The 20990-nt window shown below is 50.6% G+C and overlaps 1 protein-coding gene and 1 long non-coding RNA gene across 2 annotated transcripts; one reads left to right on the top strand and one right to left on the bottom strand.

Moving 5' to 3' along the window:
• Positions 1-1940: 1940 nt before the first annotated feature.
• LOC132433471 (uncharacterized) lies at positions 1941-8189 on the bottom strand. Its single transcript, XR_009521147.1, has 3 exons — positions 8028-8189; positions 6315-6494; positions 1941-5565 (listed from the first exon to the last, which is right to left on the bottom strand). It is a non-coding gene; the product is annotated as an uncharacterized lncRNA (long non-coding RNA).
• On the top strand, positions 7491-18351 carry C1RL (complement C1r subcomponent like). The gene is made up of 6 exons (XM_060024249.2): positions 7491-7615; positions 8196-8472; positions 13416-13602; positions 15030-15155; positions 15281-15355; positions 17513-18351. Exons 1-6 carry the CDS (start codon positions 7548-7550, stop codon positions 18349-18351), a joined length of 1572 nt encoding a protein of 523 aa, XP_059880232.1. The 5' UTR covers positions 7491-7547.
• The last annotated feature ends 2639 nt before the right edge of the window (positions 18352-20990 follow it).

The following is a 20990-nucleotide window of genomic DNA, read 5'->3' as shown; positions in this document are numbered from 1 at the left end:
TCCCCCGACCCCGCCACACTGTAACTTCTGCTGTCACCCAAGAGAAGCAGACTGCTCACCAGGCCACATACACCACCACTGCCAGAAGCCCTATCTCCAAATGAAGACCAGAGGGGGTAGTAGCCAGGCCCCCAGGTAAGGACCAGCCAGGCTATCTCAAGGACACCGTCCATTTCTAAGGCTGCTCTCTCCGAAAAAAGGCAAGGTACCCAGCAGTGAGGGGCAGGGTTACTGTACTGGGGAACAGTAAAAGGGGCAGGGCTACGGTGGGAGTGAACTTCACTCCCTCCCCCCACTGGCTCAGGAGAACAGGAAGCAGGCTCAGGTACCCTCTCCTGGACCACATGGCTCCACGGCCAACCCCAGCTCCTGGACGCACCTGTCTACCATGGGCTCTCTTCCTCCCCGGGCACCGGCCTTGGAAACTCCAGTACCTGCCCGGTGCACACTCTCCCTCTCTGCCCCATAGCCTGAGCTCATGCACAGATACAGGTGGGCACCTCCGTGTGCCCCAGTAACGAATGAGCAATGTGCCCTGACAGTCAAGGAGCCTGGGCTTCCTCTTGAGGATCAGAGGGCAAAGTCATTGAAGGGCTTTAAGCTGGGGAGGGGCATGATTGGTGGATACTGTAGACAGATAGCTGACAGAGTAGGGAAGGTGGACAAGAGGGGCAAGGCTAGTGGCTGACCCGTCTTTGGGGTTGACTCAACCCCTCCCAACTATCCTTAACCTATGGAAGACAACCTGAAACCAGAGATGACTTGGGAATAGGGGAGGGAGCAGGACAGACCTAACTCCAGCAGAGTCACTCTTACCCCTAAATCCCTGGTCTGCCCACATCTCTACTGGCCATTAAGCACAGAAGCCCAGCTGACTCAGGCCTCCTCTGCCCCCTCTGCTCTCCACCCGGCTCCTGTATCTCTCCTCACCTGGTCCACACGGGAAACTGCTCTGCCCCCTCAGCCCAGGGTCCTCTGAGGTTGTTTGGATTCCGAGAGAGAGCAATCTCCTCTCTAAATGCTGGGGTCTAATGAAGGCTGCCGAAAAACCTCCCTGATCAGGAAAACCCAGCCCCGCCCCTCCCCCACACCTCCACACACACACACACACACACACACACACACACACACACACACACCCCTCCCCCGCCATCCCTGCCCGGTTGGGTCCTTCCCCATGTGGGACAGCAGGTGGCAGCACCAATATTTTTTTATTTTAAAAATAAAAGCAAAAATAAAAATCCAAACTCTGAAAATGAGTCTGTGTACTAGGTGCGCTCACGGCCATGTTCTCCCCCTGCTTTGTCTCCATTCCCCCATCACAGCTTTGAAGACTGTCCCCGTCCCTGCCTCTGCCCTTTGCCCTCTTCAGTTAATGAAAAACACAACTCAATGAACCCAGAAGCAACCTCAGAAAGTGTAAGTGAGAATTGGAGATGAGGGGCCGAGTAAAGACAGCGGGATACAGATTGGTCCTGAAACATAAGCTCCCAGGGTTGAAAGGATCCGTGTGTGGCCTGAGCTCGTATCCAAGGACCCAGAGTTCTTCTCCATTGATCACATGGATTAAAGATGCCCCCAGGGCTTTCCTGGTGGCGCAGTGGTTGAGAGTCCGCCTGCCGATGCAGAGGACACGGGTTCGTGCCCCGGTCCGGGAAGATCCCACATGCCGCAGAGCGGCTGGGCCCGTGGGCCACGGCCTCTGGGCCTGCGCGTCCTGAGCCTGTGCTCCGCAACGGGAGAGGCCACAGCAGTGAAAGGCCCGCGTACCAGGGATAAAAAAAAAAAAAAGATGCTCCCAGAGCCAAGGTCTAGCATCATCTTCAGTATCCACGGCCTCAACCTTCTAATCTCGTCTGGCTTAGAAAGGGCTGTCTGATCACAATGATCATTTTAAATACATTTATTTTGTAATTATCAAAAGGATTTAATAACATGACAAAAATTTCACTAAACAGAGAAACATTTTTGAAACCATCCATAGTGATATACTCTAATAGACAGTTATCTTAGGCTGGTCCCGTGTTTTCTGTTTTTGTGGACATAGTGTGCTTAGCATTTTGCCTCCTTTATTTCCTTTGTTCAGTCCTCTTACCTATCTTGGGGGCCTGCACGCAGGTCAGAGGTGCTTTTGCTCTTTAGGGGCTCTCATTTGGCTAAGGGAAGGGGGACAAAATAGAGGACTGAAAGGCTATAAATTACCAACTGACCCAGTTTGCCTGGGACTGAACCAGTTTTAAGATGGAAAGCTCCATGTCCCAGACAAACCAGGACAATGTCTAATAGGTCACCCTGCTAGAAGCAAGTCCCCCCAAATTAAACCGGCTTAGAGTTCAGAATTCCATGTTCACGCATATAGCGGCCTTTCAGCTCTACCTCTTTGCGTTTCTTTTCTTATTATGTTAATTTATTTTTAGTGGTTGCTCTAGGCAACTGTTCTCAAACTTTATACCCTTAAAAAGTATTGAGGGGTTTCCCTGGTGGCGCAGTGGTTGAGAGTCCGCCTGCCGATGCAGGGGACGCGGGTTCGTGCCCCGGTCCGGGAGGATCCCACATGCGGCCGAGCGGCTGGGCCCGTGAGCCATGGCCGCTGAGCCTGCGCGTCCGGAGCCTGTGCTCCGCAGCGGGAGAGGCCACGACAGTGAGAGGCCCGCGTACCGCAAAAAAAGTATTGAGATCACTTATTCTTTCTTCTGCATTATTCATTCTGCTATTCAGTACCTTTAGCTCAGCTTTCGTCTCTGCAAATGAATTTTCTAATTTTTCTTGCCTCCTTCTTAGAGTTTCTTGCTTCTTTTTACAGTAATCTGCTCTTCTGTCCATAGCCTTTCTTAACACCTCAGAGAGTGGCACAACATTGTAAATCAACTATACTTCAATAAAATAAATTTTTTTTAAGTATTGTGGACCCCAAAGAGCTTTTGCGTATGTAGGTTATATCTAGTCATATTCACTGTATTAGAAATGAAAACCAAGAAGAATTTAAAACACCAGGATACACAGCACACGTCCCGTTAGTTGTCTGGGGTGATGTCGTCACAGCTCATGTAGCCTCTGGTAACCAAGCCCAGGGTGCCCTCATGAGAAGAAAGAGAGAGAAAAAAGATGTCAAGGACACCCCCGGGGCTTCCCAGACCAGGCAGAAAACCACAGTTCTAGAGAGAAGAGCATCTAGCAATTGGAGTTAATACTGTATGAAGAAACCAGCCCCCAGGGTTTATGCTATAGTTTTCATGTATGTCACATCCACATATGTTATAAACCCCACGTTACGTTATGTCTTGCTTTAAACAGCTATGTGTATTTTAAAGACATTAAAAAGAAAAACTATGTCTTATATTTACCTACAAATGTACCATTTCCCATGATCCATTCTCCAGCTCTGCTCATCCACCTGGATTCCTGCCCCTCAGGCTAAGAACTGAAGCATTTTTTCCCAGAGCAGGTCTGCTCACGACAAAGTCTTGACGTTTTCTTTTACCTGAAAATGCTTTCACTTCATCTTCAGACTTGAAGAATATTTCCACTGGAAAAGTAATTCTGAGTTGGCAACTTTTTTTTTCTTTCAGGGTTCTAAAGACGTAGTGCCCCTGCCTCCTGGTCTATATGGTTTTGGATGGGGAAGCAGTGACGCTGAGAGTGTTGTTCTCTGCTTGCGGTGTGTCCTTTGTCTCTGGCCTCTTTCAAGATTTCCTTTTTATCTTTGGTTTTTAGCAGTTTGACTCTGATGTGCCTGGATGTGCTTTTTTGTTTACTTTCAGTTCTGCTTGGAGTGTGTGGAGTCTCTTGAACCTAAAGCTATAGGCCTTTCACAAAAGCTGGAAAGTTCCAGCCATTATTTCTTGGAACGTTTTTTCTGCCTCACTCTCTCTCTTCTCTCCTTCTGGGACAAGCAAAATGGGGCACAGTATTGTTCCACTATATTGGCTTTCTCACTCCAGAACATTGCAAATCTCTTCCACAACCCTCTTTCTGCTCTGAGGCTTCCTCCCTACCCTTCCTTCCAGCCACCCTGGCAGGGAAGAGGCAGGAGGGTTCTTTTGGGGGAGGTTCCCCAGCCTCTTTCTCACACTAAGCTCTCAGTGGCTGGTGGACAAACGTCAGAGCCTTGGGAAAAACTCATTCCCCGCCATGAGTACGTTGAGATGACATTTTTTTAGTGCTGAAGAAGAAGCGAGTCTCTGATTTCAGTGGAGAGAAGGGGGTGGATTTCAGTGGCGATTCTAGGGGAGTATCTCTGTGTAGCTCATGGGAGCTTGGTGACTGAGGCACTGAGCTCAGGGCTGCTGGAAACTGTTCCAGGTAATCAGGCCTCAGACTGGGTCATGGCCACAGAGACTGGGAGAGCGAGTGGGGCTAATGAGGAGGAAGGTCTCTTGCAGCACAGCCGCCATATTGAAATAGCTACCAGGCACCATCCACTAAGATGACCGTGTAACATTGTCCAGAGGGGAAACTATTCATAATTACAATGGAACAACCGGTGTAAACTAGGACTGTTCCAAGCAAACTGAGACATAGGCTCTCCCAAAAGACGATCCTAAAGAGTGTTCTGGAAGATTGAGTAAAGTTAGTCCACCAAAGCTACAAAGAGGGGAGAGTCTATACCCTGGTGGGTGAGGCACTAACAATCTTGCGAGACCTATCAGAGTCCCTCAGGGAGATGAGACAGTGATGCAGAGGAGGAGCCCTCCTTCCTCCAGGAATTTCTTCAAATAAAGTGAATCGGGGGGGCAAAAATAAATGCACAAGTCACCAGTATCGTGAGCATAGATAGTGGTTAGATAGGTATAGGATGGAATAGCTATAGTGAAGCTACAGTCAGAGAGACAAAGAACACAGCACGTGGCCCCCTGAGCCTTATGATGCCCCTCCTCCCGGGGCCGACTGCTGGGGGCTCACGCCACGGCCCCTCTTGTTCATTGGCAGGTCCTGGCTTTATACCCGCAGGTGTCAGTGGGAGGCTTCCTCTTCTGGGGCTCCATTTGCCTCATCCTTCTGCTGCAATTGCCCTGACCTAGACTTGTAAGGCCGTGAGGCCTCCCTCCCATGGGCCAAGCCATCCGCAGTTGGCCACCTTACGTGTTCTGACACCCAGGGAGAAAGCAGGACCTCAGACACGACTGTATCTCCAGATCTCCAACTCAAGGCAAGATGGAGCAGCGAAGACCGGGCACTGCGAAGGGGTCCACAGAGGTGAATTCCACTCCCCGTCACGGGACTGTTTCTCTCTCCACCACCTCATTTCGATGGGGTCGGGCCCTGGTGTCCCTCCCATGACCATCGTTCCTCTCCCCAGAGCACCCAGCCTGGGAAGGAAGGGCAGAGACAGAGAAAACCATGGACTAGGGGACAACTGATAGAGAGCCAGGACCATAAAGAAATGGAAATTGAGTCTCTAAAATGGAGAACTTTAAGGCTTTCCTGGTGGCGCAGTGGTTGAGAGTCCGCCTGCCGATGCAGGGAATACGGGTTCGTGCCCCAGTCCGGGAAGATCCCACATGCCGCGGAGTGACTGCGCCCGTGAGCCATGGCCGCTGAGCCTGTGCGTCCGGAGCCTGTGCTCTGCAACGGGAGAGGCCACAACAGTGAGAGGCCCGCGTACCGCAAAAAAAAAAAAAAAAAAAAAAAAAAAGTGCTTAGCAAAGTGACGGTGGGGCTGGAAGAAGGGGGGTTGGAAGGTTAGCACAGGGGAGGAAGGGAGGAAGCTGGCTAAGAGGCTTTCTACCCAGGTATTCAAGATTCAGCGACACGCACATCACCATCTCGTATCCAGGCAAGGCAGCATACCAGCCATCAGTGATGGAGAACCCAGCAGCCACAGTCCTGCCTTCATGGAGCCTGCTAGCTGGCCTGGGGGACGGTTTGGAAGGTCCCCTAGGGGTTCCCAGAGAGAATCGTTTTTTTTCACTCTATACCTTAATTTATTCTTTTTTACTTTCATTGGAGTATAGTTGATTTACAATGTTGTGTTAATTTCTGCTGTACAGCAAACTGACTCTGTTATGAATATACATATATCCACTCCTTTTTAGATTCTTTTCCCATATAGGCCATTACAAGGTATCGAGTAGAGTTCCCTGTGCTGTACAGTAGGTCCTTATTAGTTATCTATTTTATATATAGTAGTGTGTATGGGTCAATCCCAATCTTCCAATTTTTCCCTCCCACACTTTACCTACCCCCATAACCATAAGTTTATTTTCTACATCTGTAATTATTTCTGTTTTGTAGATAAGTTCATTTGTAGCCTTTTTTTAGATTCCACAAATAAGCGATAGCATATGACATTGCTCCTTCTCTGTCTGACTTACTTCACTCAGTATGGCAATCTCTAGGTCCGTCCCTGTTGCTGCAGATGGCCTTGTTTCGTCCTTTTTTATGGCTGAGTAATATTCCATTGTATACATATACCACATCTTCTTTATCCACTCCTCTGTTGACGGACTGAGAGCACTGGCGTGGGTGAGGAGCCTTTCTCAGCAAACGGCATCCTTTGTGGGTGGAGAATAGGGAGGGAAAGGGTACACAGGACTCTGCGATGAAGCCACCACAAGCTAAGACCCTGAGCCCCAGAGGTGTGCAGAACTTCTAGACCAGGCTGGAGTCCACCACAGGACATGACCCTGTGACCTCCAGGGGTGCAGAGGCCGCCCACACCTGCCTGCACCCCCTCCCCTCTCCGATCACAGTGGGTGTGCGGACTGTTGTGAGCCAGCTCTGTGGGCAGCAGGGTTCTCCAGTGGGCACTCCCCACCCCCTCGCTCATTGGTCAGAAGGAGTCTGCGTCCACAGGGAACAGTTTGTGGGTGACCTCTTAGGACAGGACTCCCAACCTCCACAAGGGCTTCCTGGTCTCCTACCAAGGTGTGGGTGAGAGTCCCCCCTGGGGGTTCAGAGAGGGCAGCCCCTGCCCACAGACACGGCCCCGGGTATCTGCCTAAAGAAGCTTCGGCCTGGGCCTGCCCCCGGCCCTGCGCCGGCCTGACCCTGCTGGACCAGCAGCGTCCAGGGGTTGTGGACAGGATTCAAAGATGACCTAAGTGAGCGCCGCCAGCCATGCTTGGTGAGGAGGGAGGGGGAAGGAGGGGCTCCAGTCCAGGCTCACAAACTTCAGTTTCTACAAGAGGCGGGCTGGTCACAGAATGAGCTGCTGAGAGGTCAGGGAGGGAGAGGTATGGCCCATTAAAGGGGACAGCCTAACTCACAAGGAGCCATCCTACCGTGTGTGATACATGCACATGGTAAAAATTAAACAGTTTTAAATAGTGCAAAAGAGTCAAGAGTCAGTGCACTCCCACCCCTGGTCTCTCCTGAGGGCCAGCGTGGTTTTCGAGATGTTTTTCCCGAGTTGCGGTGGGTGAGCTATTCCTGAATCAGACAGCAGGTGGCGCTCAAGCCAGAGAATTAGAAAAAGGGAATTGCCGAGAGTTACTCAACGCATTTCCAGTAACTGCTCCCTCCTCCCCCACAGGGCCTCCTCCAGCCCCACTTCCTGTTCCCTGGCCCGGGCCAGGTCCCCTCAGGGCTCAGATGTCGGCTTCCAGATGCCCGGACTCAGAGCAGGGGAACTGTCTCTGGGGAAGCCCCATTCCACTCGCTGCCCAGGCAACACGTGAGTGTGCCTGGAGAGGCTGGAGAGGCTGGGGAGGCTGCGGAGGAGGAGGGTGGGCATGCGGGAGGGGACCCAGGGGCGGATGAATACACACACGGCCTCCAGCAGCCCTCCCCGGGGTGCTCAGACTCAACGCTCCAGACAAGACCCCCGTCACCTTTAAATGTCCCTGGGGCTTCCCTGGCGGTCGAGCGGTTAACACTCGGTGCTCCCACTGCAGGGGGTGCCTTTGATGCCTAGTCAGGGAACTAAGACCCCACATGCCATGTGGCCAGAAAAATAAAATAAAATAAATGGCCCTCACTTGTACTCCTGTCGCTCCCTCAGACCCCAGGGGAGTCTGGCTGAAGCAGAAGGCAGCCCCTGTGGGGAGGAGACTCTCCAGGGAGGTGGGCAATGGTGGAAAACTCACCTTCCTAGCGCGGGCTGACCAGGAGGCTGAAGGAATTGGGGTGACGGGGGGGGGGCAATAAGCGAGTGGCCAGAGGTGCCCAGGCGTCAAGGGCTGAGGCCGCCGCTGCTGAGCCTTTCCCAGGCCTCTCAGCCCTCAGCACTGCCTGCTGCGTTCGTATCTCCGCAGGCTCCAGGCCACAGCCATGTGGTCCCATCCGCCCTCGCCCACTCCCAGGTGGTGGCTGTTCCTCTGGGGAGTCCTCCAGGCTTGCCCCACGCAGGGCTCCATGCTCTTGGCCCAGCCGCTGCCCCAGAAGCTGATGTCCCCCGGGTACCCGGAACCGTATGTCAAAGGCCAAGAGAGCTCCACGGACATCGAGGCTCCAGAGGGCTTTGCCGTGAGGCTCGTCTTCCAGGACTTCGACCTGGAGCCGTCCCCGGACTGTGACCGGGACTACGTCTCGGTGAGCTGGGAGGGCCTCCGTGGAGGGAGCCTCTCGGCCTGGAGCCCAGGGGCAGCCGGCCCCGAAGCGCGAGGCTTACCTGGGAGGCCAGGTGTACCCAGCGCACAGCCTCCCACCGGAGGCCCTGTGCCGACCTGTGCCCCCTGCCGTCTGGGCCCCATAGACGAGGACAGGGCAGCAGGTCTGGCCCTGCCTTTGGAAGTCTCATAAAGGGACACACAAATACTGCGAATCCCTAGAGTCAAAAGCAGGAACTCACACATCAGTCATTAAAAATCCATCATCAAGTATGTTGAGTGCCTGCTCTGTCAGGCTAGGAAGCTGGACGTAAATATAATAAAAGATTAGGTGACTATGAGTTTCCCTTGGAGGCGCTGTGGCAAAACCTCACATATGACAAGGGCATTATTCAGAATAAGGACACTTTAAAAACAGTACTTTACGTTATCTTTTTTTTTTAATTTATTTTTGGGTCTTCGTTTCCACGCGAGGGCTTTCTCTAGTTGCAGCGAGCGGGGGCTACTCCTCGTTGCGGTGCGCGGGCTTCTCGTTGCAGTGGCTTCTCTTGTTGTGAAGCACGGGCTGTAGGCGCGCGGGCTGCAGTAGTTGTGGCTCGCGGGCTCTAGAGCACAGGCTCAGTAGTTGTGGCGCACGGGCCTAGTTGCTCCACAGCGTGTGGAATCTTCCCGGACCAGGGCTCGAACCCATGTCCCCTGCATCGCAGGCGGATTCTTAACCACTGTGCCACCAGGGAAGTCCCTACATTATCTTTTGGTTTAAATTTTATTTCTATCGGGCTTCCCTGGTGGCGCAGTGGTTGAAAGTCCGCCTGCCGACGCAGGGGACACGGGTTCGTGCCCCGGTCTGGGAAGATCCCACATGCCGCGGAGCGGCTGGGCCCGTGAGCCATGGCCGCTGAGCCTGCGCGTCCGGAGCCTGTGCTCCGCAACGGGAGAGGCCACAGCAGTGAGAGGCCCGCATACCGCCAAAAAAAAAAAAAAAAAAAAAAATTTTATTTCTATCCAAATAATACATGTGCATAATTTTTAAAAAAAAAATCAGAGTACGCCAAGGCTTATCATCTCCAGCCTCCTCCCCCTGCCCCCATTGCTGCTCCCCAGGGCAGTCATTTATGATTCATGTAGCTGTTTCATCTGGTGTTTATGTTCAGAAGTATAAATAATTTCTCTATTAACTTCCAGCTCTAAAAGATGAGGACTTAGCTTTATCTCTCTTCGACCTTCGCCACCCACGTTTCCCCTCCCCCATCCTCTCAGTTTACCTCTATTATCGTTTTTAGTTAAAACTATATTCATTTTTTACATCATTATGACTTTGAAGTACTCACATCTGTGCACTTGGTGTACAATTTCCTTTCTCCAGCTTTTGGATTTCCCAGCAGTCAATAACTACATAGTGTTTTGGGGGTTTGGGGTTTTTTTGTTTGATTTTTAGTTTGCTGAGTTCTCTCTGTAACCAACCTCCCCCAAACTCTCAGCCAGGAGAGTAAATCTCTCGACATCTTCGAGTACGAATCTCAGTCTCTCGGTCCTCCTTTGCGTTGGTGACATTCCATCCCATCCCACCTGGGGTGACGTCCCCATGACTTATTTGTTCAGTCTCTTTGCTTTCTAAGCCGTCACTTGTCGAGGAGTTCCCTTTTCCCACCTTCCGGAGATTTCCTTTACTTGTCCTGTGTTGGAAGTGACTCTCATCTCCTTCTCTTTCTTGGTTTACTCTCTCCTTTTGGAGGAGCACATTCTCCTCCAGAAAGGGAATGAGGGAACACATTTTAGAGGAACTTAGATAGCCCTGAATGTCTTAGTTCTCCCCTCATACTTGGTGGATAGTTTATCTGGGTTACATTCTAGGTTAGAAGTCATTTTCTCTCAGAATTTTAATGACACGGTCTTCTAGCCCTAGTGTTGTTAGAACTCCTGAGCCTTAGTGTTTTCTCTCTAGAACTTTCAGCATATTTTCCTTATTACCAGCATTCTGAACTTTCATCAGGATGTGCCTTGATGCAGGTCAGGTCATTCTGTACTCATTGTACAGGGTTCTTTTTTTTTTTTTTTTTTTTTTTGCGGTACGCGGGCCTCTCACTGCTGTGGTCTCTCCCGTTGCGGAGCACAGGCTCCGGATGCACAGGCTCAGCGGCCATGGCTCACGGGCCCAGCCGCTCCGCGGCATGTGGGATCCTCCCGGATCGGGGCACGAACCCATGTCCCCTGCATCGGCAGGCAGACTCTCAACCACTGTGCCACCAGGGAAGCCCCTGTACAGGGTTCTTTTAATCCAGAGACTCTCTTAATCAAGACCCTTCAATTTGAGAAAGTTCTTGTATTAATTTTTAAATCATTTCCAGACATCTACTTTATTTTCTCCTTCTGGAACTTCTATAATTTCACTGTTGTTAGGTTCTGGACAGATTATCCAGTTTTGTTATCCATTCTGTTCTGTTTTCCATCTCTTTGTCTTTTTGTTCCACTTTGTGGGAGATCTCATTGTAAATCCCAACTTTTTAATGATTTTTTTTTTCTGCTAACATTTTTTCATGTCTGAAGGTTCATTCTAATTATCTAAACGTGCCTTTTTGTAGAATCTTGTTCTTGTTTCGTAGAGGCAATATCTACTCTTTTCCCTCTATTGGAATTATTTTAAAACATTTCTCAGGCTTCCCTGGTGGCGCAGTGGTGGAGAGTCCACCTGCTGATGCAGGGGACACGGGTTCTTGCCCCGGTCCGGGAAGGTCCCACATGCCGCGGAGCGGTTGGGCCCGTGAGCCATGGCCGCTGAGCCTGCGCGTCCAGAGCCTGTGCTCCGCAACGGGAGAGGCCACAACACTGAGAGGTCCACGTACCACACACAAAAAAAAGAAATTAAAAAAAAAAACATTTCTCTGCTCCCTGTATTCTGTCTTCTTCACCAAGTTCCTTTGTACCGTTCATTTGTTCTGGCCTGTGCTTTTCATGTTGGAGACTTTCCCGCAATGTGTGATAATCCTTGGCTGTCCATTCATATTTAAGAGTGACGTGCAGAACGCTCTTGGATGCTCTGTGTGGACAGCTGAAATCTGTCAGACGACAGGTTTGAAAATCGGGTTATCCACGAGGTGACCCAGATGTACTGCTGGGGGCCTCCTGCACGTCCACAGCAGAAGGGTGTTCTCTGGTGACAGCCGGTTTCTTCAGAGGAATCCTCCCGTCTCCTGCTTACGCCGGTTCTGACACCTCCCAGAGATCTGTGATCAGAACCTGCTGCTTTCTGTTGCCCCAGCCCAAGACTCAGGTTACATGTGTCCATCTCCACTCCACCTTGCAAACGTTGTGGGCATCTCTCAGCAGCTATCACCTCCCCTCACCTTTTTGTCCTTGATAACATATCCATTTTTATCCCTCTGCTGTCCTATTAGTGGGATTTGAGGTGGGAGAGGAGATAAATGCATGTATTTATTTCTTCAGATTTAGCTGACGTCGGGACTACACTTTATTCAACTCAGCCTATGTCTGTCGAACACCTACAGTGCCCTGTTCTCCTTAGCCTTGAATCATTTTAATCCCAGCCTGACTCTTCCCTTGTCACTGACGGAGTTCGAGCTCAGGGATAGGATTGTTCCCTCCTTCCTGCTTCCAGAGTAAATCACACACACACACACACACACACACACACACGCATGCACGCACGCACACACATCTCGAATGCAGAATTCAACACACTGTAACCTAGTTCATCTTTTGCCCGTCAGAACCCTCAGCCAGATTCTGGTCTCCTTGGTAGCAGAACTGTGTCTTAATTCACACAGTTGTATACACAGGTGTATCCCCAGCACCTAGCACAGCATCTCCCACACAGAACATAATAAACAGCTGTTTGTCAAAGGAATAAAGGAAAGAATGAGTGAAACCCAAGCTTGTCGTGCGTGTAGGACACACAACACAGTGGTTTCTGAATGAGCAGGTATTTGGTGTCACTTTCCCCGCTGCTTTTCTGCAGACACTGGAGAGCTGCCCTGGGACACAGGGGTGTCCTGGCTGGAAGGGGCCTCCACAGACCATTTTATAGGAGAAGAGACTAAGATCTGGGGAGAATGAAGGAATGGAGAGCCAGCAAGAACCCAGGATATGTGGATCAATATGAACATCAGCAATAAAATGAGCTGAGCAGTGAGCTGTATGCCCGGGAGAGAGATTAAACATGAAGCGGTGGCCAGGGGAACTCCTTCCAAGGTGCCCTTCCTTGGGTTGGGGACCCCATAGAAAGGCATTTGAGCAGGGTTTTGATTTAAGTTAGGCAACAGTAGACAGTGTAACCACACCGTGTACATTTTGTGTCCTTAGATCCCATACCTTGCGAGGGCTTCATTTATAGTTTGTGGGGTAAGAGGAGAGACACTCCAAAAGAAGGACAACAGGAAAGGCCAGGAACCCCAGGGGCTCAGTCTGTGCAGAGGGTCTTCTCGCTTCTCAGATGTTGGCCACAGGAAGTTACTCAGAGAAGTGAAATGTGATGGAGATGGAAGAAGCTGGACGGGAGGGACTTACGTCTGCATATTCATTGATTCAAAGCTGTGATGCTGTAGGTACCAGGTTGAGCATCAGGGACTCAGTGGGGAGCAAAATAGATGTAGTTTCTGCCTTCTGAGAACTTATAATCCAGTTATTATAAGTTTCTATTTCAATTCTTGAAATATTGTGGGCTGTATGAGATAAGCATGGCAGGCTAAAGGAATCTGCTGGGTATCTGGTCATGGACGGAAGAAACCTGGGAGCCAGTAATGGAGCAGGAAGCAACTTGAGGAAGGCTCCGTGGGGTGGTGCGGTTTCTGAGCCCCAGCGGTACGTAGACCTCCAAGGCGGGGCTGGGGGTCCAGGCTGCGGCATGACCCTGTGACCACCTGTGGTGCAGATTCACCCCACGCCTGCCTGCCCCCCCTCCCCTTTCAGATCACAGCCAGTGGAATGGATCCCAGCCGGTTCTGTGGGCAGCAGGGCTCCCTGCTGGGCAGCCCCCCTGGTCAGAGGGAATTTGTGTCCTCAGGGAACAGTTTGCGGCTGACCTTCCGTTCACCGGCCTCTGAGGACAGAACCCCGGGCCTCCACAAGGGCTTCCTGGCCCTCTACCAAGCCGTGGGTGAGTGAACCCCTTGGGGTGCAGGGAGGGAAGCCCCTGCCCATAGCCCTGGCCCCTGGTATCTTGAAGTGACAAGTGGAAGCTGAGGCTGGGGGCTCGGGACACCTGGGCTCAGCCCCTTGCTGCCCGGCCCGCCCTGCTGGTGAGCAGCCCAGTCACAGGGGCACCCAGCTCAGCTCCAGCTCTTGTCTCCCTGCATATTAACAGGCCCAGCACTTGCAGATCATCTCGTTTTTCAAGAGGAGCCAAAAATTCAGATTTTTAAGTGAAATGCCAGATTTTCAAATGGTAACCCCAGGTTTTTTGAAAGATAATACATGCCCACAGTAAAATTTTCAAAAAAATAATCTTCCTCTAACCTCTGGCCCCTAATCCCTGGCTATTCTGTCCAGAAATGACTCTGTTCTCTATTTCCTGGGTATTCTTCCAAAGACATTCCAGGCCACTCAAATGTAAATATTGTGGGCGTGTGTGTTGCTAATAGTCACAATGTTTTAAATTTGCCATTTTTCATTCAATGATTTTTTTTTTTTTTTTTTTTTTTTTGGCCGTGCTGTGCAGCTTCTGGGGTCTTAGTTCCCCAATCAGGGATCAAACCCAGGCCCCGGTGGTGAAAGCGCTGAGTCCCAACCACTGGACTGACAGGGAACTGCTTCAATGATATATCTTAAAGCTCATCCCATATACATGTGGTTAGCATTGCCTAATTCTTTTTTTTTTGTTTTGCTTTTGTTTTTGCGGTACACGGGCCTCTCACTGTTGTGGCCTCTCCCGTTGCGGAGCACAGGCTCCGGACGCGCAGGCTCAGCAGCCATGGCTCACGGGCCCAGCTGCTCCGCGGCATGTGGGATCTTCCCGGTCCGGGGCACGAACCCGTGTCCCCTGCATTGGCAGGCAGACTCACAACCACTGCGCCACCAGGGAAACCCATATATACATCTTTGAGCACATATATGAGGATAAATTCTTAGAAATAAAAAAGTGAAAAACATTCGCAATTTTAATTTTGATATTGCTAAATTTCCCTACAAAAGTTTTGCTAATTTACAGTCCCACTAACCATATATGAAAATGCCTGTTTCCCATACCCTACTTTCACAGTTACTTTTAAACTTTTATAGCATTAACAATCTGCAGTGAAAAATAATTCAAATAATAAAAAAAGAAGAAAACTGTGCTGGGAATTCCCTGATGGTCCAGTGGTTAGGACTCGGCGCGTTCACTGCCGAGGGCCCAGGTTCAGTCCCTAGTTGGGGAACTAAGGTCCTGCAAGCCATGCGGCCAAAAAAAGGTTTTTTTAATTTAAAAAATAAAATTTAAAAAAGACTGTGCAGGTCAAACTAAATATGGCCATGGACCAGAATCAGTCCCTGGGTTGCCAGTTTGCAGTTCTGTTCTCTGTCCTATTGACCTCTGTTTCCCTTTAGGTATGAATCATAGTCAGCCCATCAGCCAGGCCAGTGGGGACCCTGAGGCCATGAACACACCTGGAGACAACTCCACTGAGATCCAGAGCCACTGCCAGGAGCCCTATTATCAGGCTATGCCCATAGGTAAGTCCCCACCTGCCGAAGAACCAGCTCCTACCTGCCTCACTCCCCCCAAGAGGTCTGAAGCCTCTTTCAGCCCCTCCTCCCAATTCTGAGCCTGTTCTGTGCCTCCCTCATTTCACTCCCAGGGACACTCACCTGCACCGCCCAGGTGCCCTGGAAGCAGACACAGGAAAGGGAGGAGGTTCGTCGCTGTGTGCCTGGTAAGTGGGGACCTGTGGCACCATGACGTTGGCCACTTCCCAGACAAGCCTCAGCTGTTGCACAGGGCCTGTCTAAGGGCACAGGACAGCCGTAGAATAGGAAGGGGGAGGTGAAGGCAGAAAGTGAGGCAGAAAAGGGGAACCAAGAAGGCCCAGAAAAGGAGAAGGAAGGAGCTCATCCCTTCTCCTTCGAGGATCAAGGGATAACTGGGAAACGAAAAGCCAGAAGGAAGCTAATCAGAGGGACAGATGAGTTGAAATAAGAGAAAACCCTCTTTTGACATGGTCTGCTTTAACGATACACAGAGAGGCTCTCTGTCCCCAAAATATTTCCCTACCTTAATGCCACAGTGCCAGAAGGCCCAGCATTTTTTTAAAAAAATTTTTGGAGATAAAATTCATATAACATAAAAATCACTCTTGCAAAGTGTACAATTCAGTAACTTTTAGTGTATTCACCATGTTGTGCAACCATTACTACTTATTCTAGAGCATTTTCATCACCCCTAAAAGAAACTCCAGCTCTCCCTTCTCCCATCTCCTGGCAACCACTAACTACTTTCTATCTCTGTGGATTTTATTCTGGACATTTTATGTCAATGGAATCATATAATAGCCTTTTGCGTCTGGCTTCTTTCGTTTAGCGTAATGTTTTCAAGGTTCATCCACGTTGTAGCATGTATCAGTTCTCCATTCCTTTTCTTTTCTTTTCATTTTTTGGCCGAGCTGTCCAGCATGTTGCATCTTAGTTCCCCAAGCACGAATCAAACCTGCACCCCTTGCAGTGGAAGCAGGGAGTCTTAACCACCGTACCGCCAGGGAAGTCCCAGTACTCTATTCCTTTTCATGGCTGAATAGAATTCCACTGTACAGATAGACCACATTTTGTTTATCCATTCATAGATTGATAGACATTTAGGTTGTTTTCACTTTTTGCCTTTTATGAATATTGCCGCGGTGAGCATTCATGTACAAGTTTCTGTTTGAACACGTCTTCAGGTCTCTTGAGTATAGACCTAGGAGTGGAATTGTTGGTTCACATCCTAACTCTGTGTTTAACTTTTTGAGGAACTGCCACACTGTTTTCCACAGTGACTGCACCATTTTACATGCCCACCAGCAATAGAGGAGGGTTCAGGTCCACCATTTTGGGGTTCTTTGGGGGGAGGGTTGGTTTTCTTAATATTTTGCCCCAGCCTAGCGGCCTGTGGGACTGTAGTTCCCCCACCAGGGATGGAACCAGCACTCTCGGCAGTGAAAGCACAGAGTCCTAACCACTGGACTGCCAGGGAATTCCCTCAGGTCCACCATTTTTGAAACCCAGTTTTTTGAGTCAAACATGCCTTTCTAACCCAATCTGAGTACATTTCTCAGGTTTTACTCCTGAGTCACAGAAAGCTCTAGGGGCGGAGCCTGACATAGTGCTTTGGGAGGGGGAGATGTTAAAAATGGAGAAATGGGACTTCCCTGGTGGCTCAGTGGTTGGGAGTCTACCTGCCAATGCAGGGGACACGAGTTTTGAGCCCTGGTCCGGGAGGATCCCACGTGCTGTGGAGCAGCTAGGCCCATGTGCCACAACTACTGAGCCTGCGCTCTAGAGCCCACAAGCCACAACTACTGAGCCTGTGTGCCACAACTACTGAAGCCCACGCGCCTAGAGCCTGTGCTCCACAACAAGAGAAGCCACCGCAATGAGAAGCCTGTGCACCTCAAGGGTAGCCCCAGCTCGCCACAACTAGAGAAAAGCCTGTGCACAGCAACAAAGACCCAGTGCAGCCAAAAATAAATAAATAAACAAATTTATTTTTTAAAAAAATGGAGAAATGACCCAGAAACAAGGACAGGAGACACTGAAGACAAACTGCTTGCTGCACGATTTTGCTCAAAGAAGGTCCCACCAAGAGTCTAAAAAAGTGGCTTAGGACTTCCCTGGCAGTCCTGTGGTTAAGACTCCGCATTTCCACTGTAGGGGGCACCGGTTCCATCCCTGGTTGGGGAACTAAGATCCTGCATGCCTCGCGGTGCGGCAAAAAAAATAAATAAATAAAAATTAAAAAGTGGCTTTAAAATGGCTGAGGAGGCAGGAGAAAGCACTTCACAGAAGTAGGCTTCCAGATGCAGCGGCTGGTTTTTCACTTTACCCCTCCTGTCTCCCAGTCTGCGGACGGCCGGTCATCCCCATCGCCCAGAACAGGGAGCCCGTTGGTGCCTCCAGAGCTGAGCTGGGCAACTTCCCCTGGCAGGCCTTGACCAGCATCTACGGCCGAGGCGGCGGGGCCCTGCTGGGCGACAGGTGGATCCTCACCGCCGCCCACACCATCTACCCCAAGGACGGTATCTTCCTCGGGAAGAGCCGGCGCGCGGAGGTGTTCCTGGGCCACACGAACATCGACGAGCTGCTGGAGCTGGGCGGCCACCCGGTGCGCCGCGTGGTCGTGCACCCAGACTACCGCCCGGACCAGACCCACAACTTCCACGGGGACATCGCCCTCCTGGAGCTGCGGCACAGTGTCCCGCTGGGCCCCCACCTCCTCCCGGTCTGCCTGCCCGACCGCAAGGCCCTGTACCGCCCGGGCCTGGCGGGCTACGTCAGTGGCTTTGGCGTGGAGAACGGCTGGTTGACCACGGAGCTGAAATACTCCCAGGTGCCCGTGGCCCCGAGGGCGGCCTGCGAGGCCTGGCTCCGAGAGAAGCGGAGGACCGAGGTGTTCTCCGGCGGCATGTTCTGCGCCGGGGACAGCACGCGGCCGCAGAGTGTCTGCCAGGGGGACAGTGGTGGTGCCTACGTGGTGTGGGACGATCGTGCCCGTCGCTGGGTGGCCACGGGCATCGTATCCTGGGGCATTGGGTGTGGTGAGGGGTACGGCTTCTACACCAAAGTGCTCAACTACGTGGACTGGATCAGAGGAGTGATGGGCGGGAAGGATGACCCCGGGGTGCTGAGCAGGGGCACCCACCGTGGAGCCCAGACGGGAGAGGGTTGGGTTGAGGACTGAACCCTGGGCGTGGGGCGGTGGGAACAGAGATTCCTATTCAGGTCACAGCTGCAGCAAACCACTGAGCCAGAGAAATCCTCCGCGTCCCTCAGCCCCCTTCTCACCCTCCACTCTCCTGCGGGTTTGCGCGCTACACCCACACGTCTCCTCGCTACACCCACACGTCTCCTCGAGTTTCCGCTTTGAACTTCATCCCCCGGGACACGGCGTCTCTCTCCCGAGAGACAGTCTCCTCATCCTCCTGTTCAAGTGCAGTGTGGGAAAGTAGTCTCAGTTCATTTCTGAAACTCTTCAAAGCCCCTGTGATCGACCTTCAAAGAGTCACATAGTCTTGGCTTCACCTCGCACAACTCCTTGGCTGCAATTATAGTCACAGCTCTACGTTGTTCTGTATCTTCTTCTATCAGGCGCTTCCCGTGTGTTACTTCACCGACTCCTCACACCAGCTTTGCAAAGGATGAGTTATTATCCACGTTTTACCAAGGAGGAAACTGAAGCTCAGGGAGATGAAGGGACTCTTCCAAACCCCACAGCTGATACAGGACGGCGAAGGCATGTCCTTTCCAGTACACCTCGACGGCTCTCAGGTGTCCTCAAGACCTACTGTATCGCCCACTCCCCGATCCCCGCATCCTTTTAGATTCTCCCTCCTGGGAATTCCTGCCTCGGTGAAGCTGACAGCAGCTGGCTCACACTTTCCTGCTGGCCGCACTCCTGCAGACACCTCGGTGAGCCCAGCCCTGGGCTGGGCGGTCCTGCAGGCACCCCCAGAGCTGCTGGACACCCTGGGCCATGTCCCCAACATCAAGCACACTGCTCTCCCTGAAAAGACCAACTCTTTAATTTTTAGTAAGGACTTGATGTCACAGTAAAAGACACAAGTAAAATACAGTTGTTCAAATGGAAAACATAAAAAGACACAAATAAAAAACAATTGTTCAACTGGAAATAGAAGACAGATACATAAAACAGAAGAGAACAAATTTGCTAGACTTCAAGGTCGAGTTAGCTATATGGTTAAAGGTTACATTTATCTTTGAGAAAATAGCAGGATTCAAAGTTATACATACATGTGGTTTCTTCAATTTTTTAAACCTATACATAGTACAGAATACTCAAAATATTAATCTGAGGGTTTTTTAGTGGTATAATTTTGGCTGTGTTGTTTTCCCCTACGTTCCACTAAATTTTATTTAATGAGTATATATTAGTTTTATTTGTCTTATTTCTTTAATTTTTTAAAATTTATTTATTTATTTTTGGCTGCGTTGGGTCTTCGTTGTTGCACGCGGGCTTTCTCTAGTTGTGGCGAGTGGGGGCTACTCTTTATTGCAGTGCACGGGCTTCTCATTGAGGTGGCTTCTCTTTTTGCTAAGCACGGGCTCTAGGCGCTCGGGCTTCAGTAGTTGTGGCTCACGGGCTCAACTGCTCTGCGGCATGTGGGGTCTTCCCGGACCAGGGCTCAAACCCGTGTCTCCTGCATTGGCAGGCGGATTCTTTACCACTGCACCACCAGGGAAGCCCCTGTCTTCTTTATTTTTATTATTGAGAACATGATGAGTTTCTCCCTGCCAAGGCAAAAAATATATACCTATACATATCTATATGTCTGTATCTATCTATCTAGATCTAGACAGGTCTAGATCTAGATAGATACAGGTAGATATAGTTATAGGTACAGGTATATAGATATATAGATGTAACTATATCGGCAGAGGGAAACATACCATTATGTTAAGAGAGAAAACTTTTTTCTCCCCAGAGTCACATCTTAAAAGGAATGATCAATATAACAGTGTCTTCAATACTGGTTTGAAAACAAATGCTTGAGCAATCTTCATGTGGCTGTTTCTTCTTGCTGTCCTTGGTATGCATCAAGGGTATACCAGAACATGTAAGTCAAGGTTATTTTGTATGGTTGGGCAGAGTGGGAATCCGACTGGGACTGAGCTAATGAGGTCCAAGCTTGTCAGTTTCCAGTCATGCCACGTGGTACCAGGACAGAACTCAGAATCCCTAGGAGGAATGGGAGAGTTTCTGCCGAGACTTACCTTCTTGGACCACCTCCTCTACCTGTATATCTGCCATCCTGCCCCGTGGTAAGTGCACAGCACACACATACTGCTGTCCAGATACTAATGTGCAGTTTGCTAGACAAGATTCCCCTCCTTTCTTGCCTCCTGACCTCCTCCTTATCCTTCTTCCCTACCTTTTGTCCTTCCTCACCTGACAAGGCCACGGATCATCATGGATCAGCCCTGCCGGCAGACTCAGTCCTCGGCTCTGATGTATAAACCTGCTGGAGATCCTCCAACCCTCCAACCTGGCCTGATCTTGCCTCTCCCATGTGCCTGATCTCAAACTACATTCAGTGAGGACCTGGCCACTGCCTAACGGGAAGCTGCCACGTCTTGGCGAGCCCAGTGCCTGGGAAAGTGCCTAGCGCTTTAAATAGGTAGCTTCCAAACGGATAAGTGAGCAGGTGGGTGGGTGGAGAGATAGAGGGATTCATCTAATAGGGCAAACAAGCAGGATGGACTACAGAGGCCTGAGAACTCAGAGGCCTGTTCTGGATCTGCGTCTCCCTATGGAGCACACCGCTATAGGGTCGCTGAGCCCTGGAGAGTTGAAGAAAGTCT

The sequence above is a fragment of the Delphinus delphis genome, chromosome 11 (assembly GCF_949987515.2).
Source record: "Delphinus delphis chromosome 11, mDelDel1.2, whole genome shotgun sequence".
NCBI lineage: Eukaryota > Metazoa > Chordata > Mammalia > Artiodactyla > Delphinidae > Delphinus > Delphinus delphis.
This window is presented reverse-complemented; position numbering and strand designations above follow the sequence as displayed.

What these genes read in the sequence shown, in the direction of transcription:
- C1RL (XM_060024249.2), top strand. Translation starts at nt 7,548, where the DNA reads ATGCCCGGACTCAGAGCAGGGGAACTGTCTCTGGGGAAGCCCCATTCC. An exon ending in GGCCCTCTACCAAGCCGTGG is followed by an intron (nt 13,603 to 15,029) that starts GTGAGTGAACCC and finishes GTTTCCCTTTAG; the next exon opens with GTATGAATCATAGTCAGCCC. An exon ending in TTATCAGGCTATGCCCATAG is followed by an intron (nt 15,156 to 15,280) that starts GTAAGTCCCCAC and finishes TTTCACTCCCAG; the next exon opens with GGACACTCACCTGCACCGCC.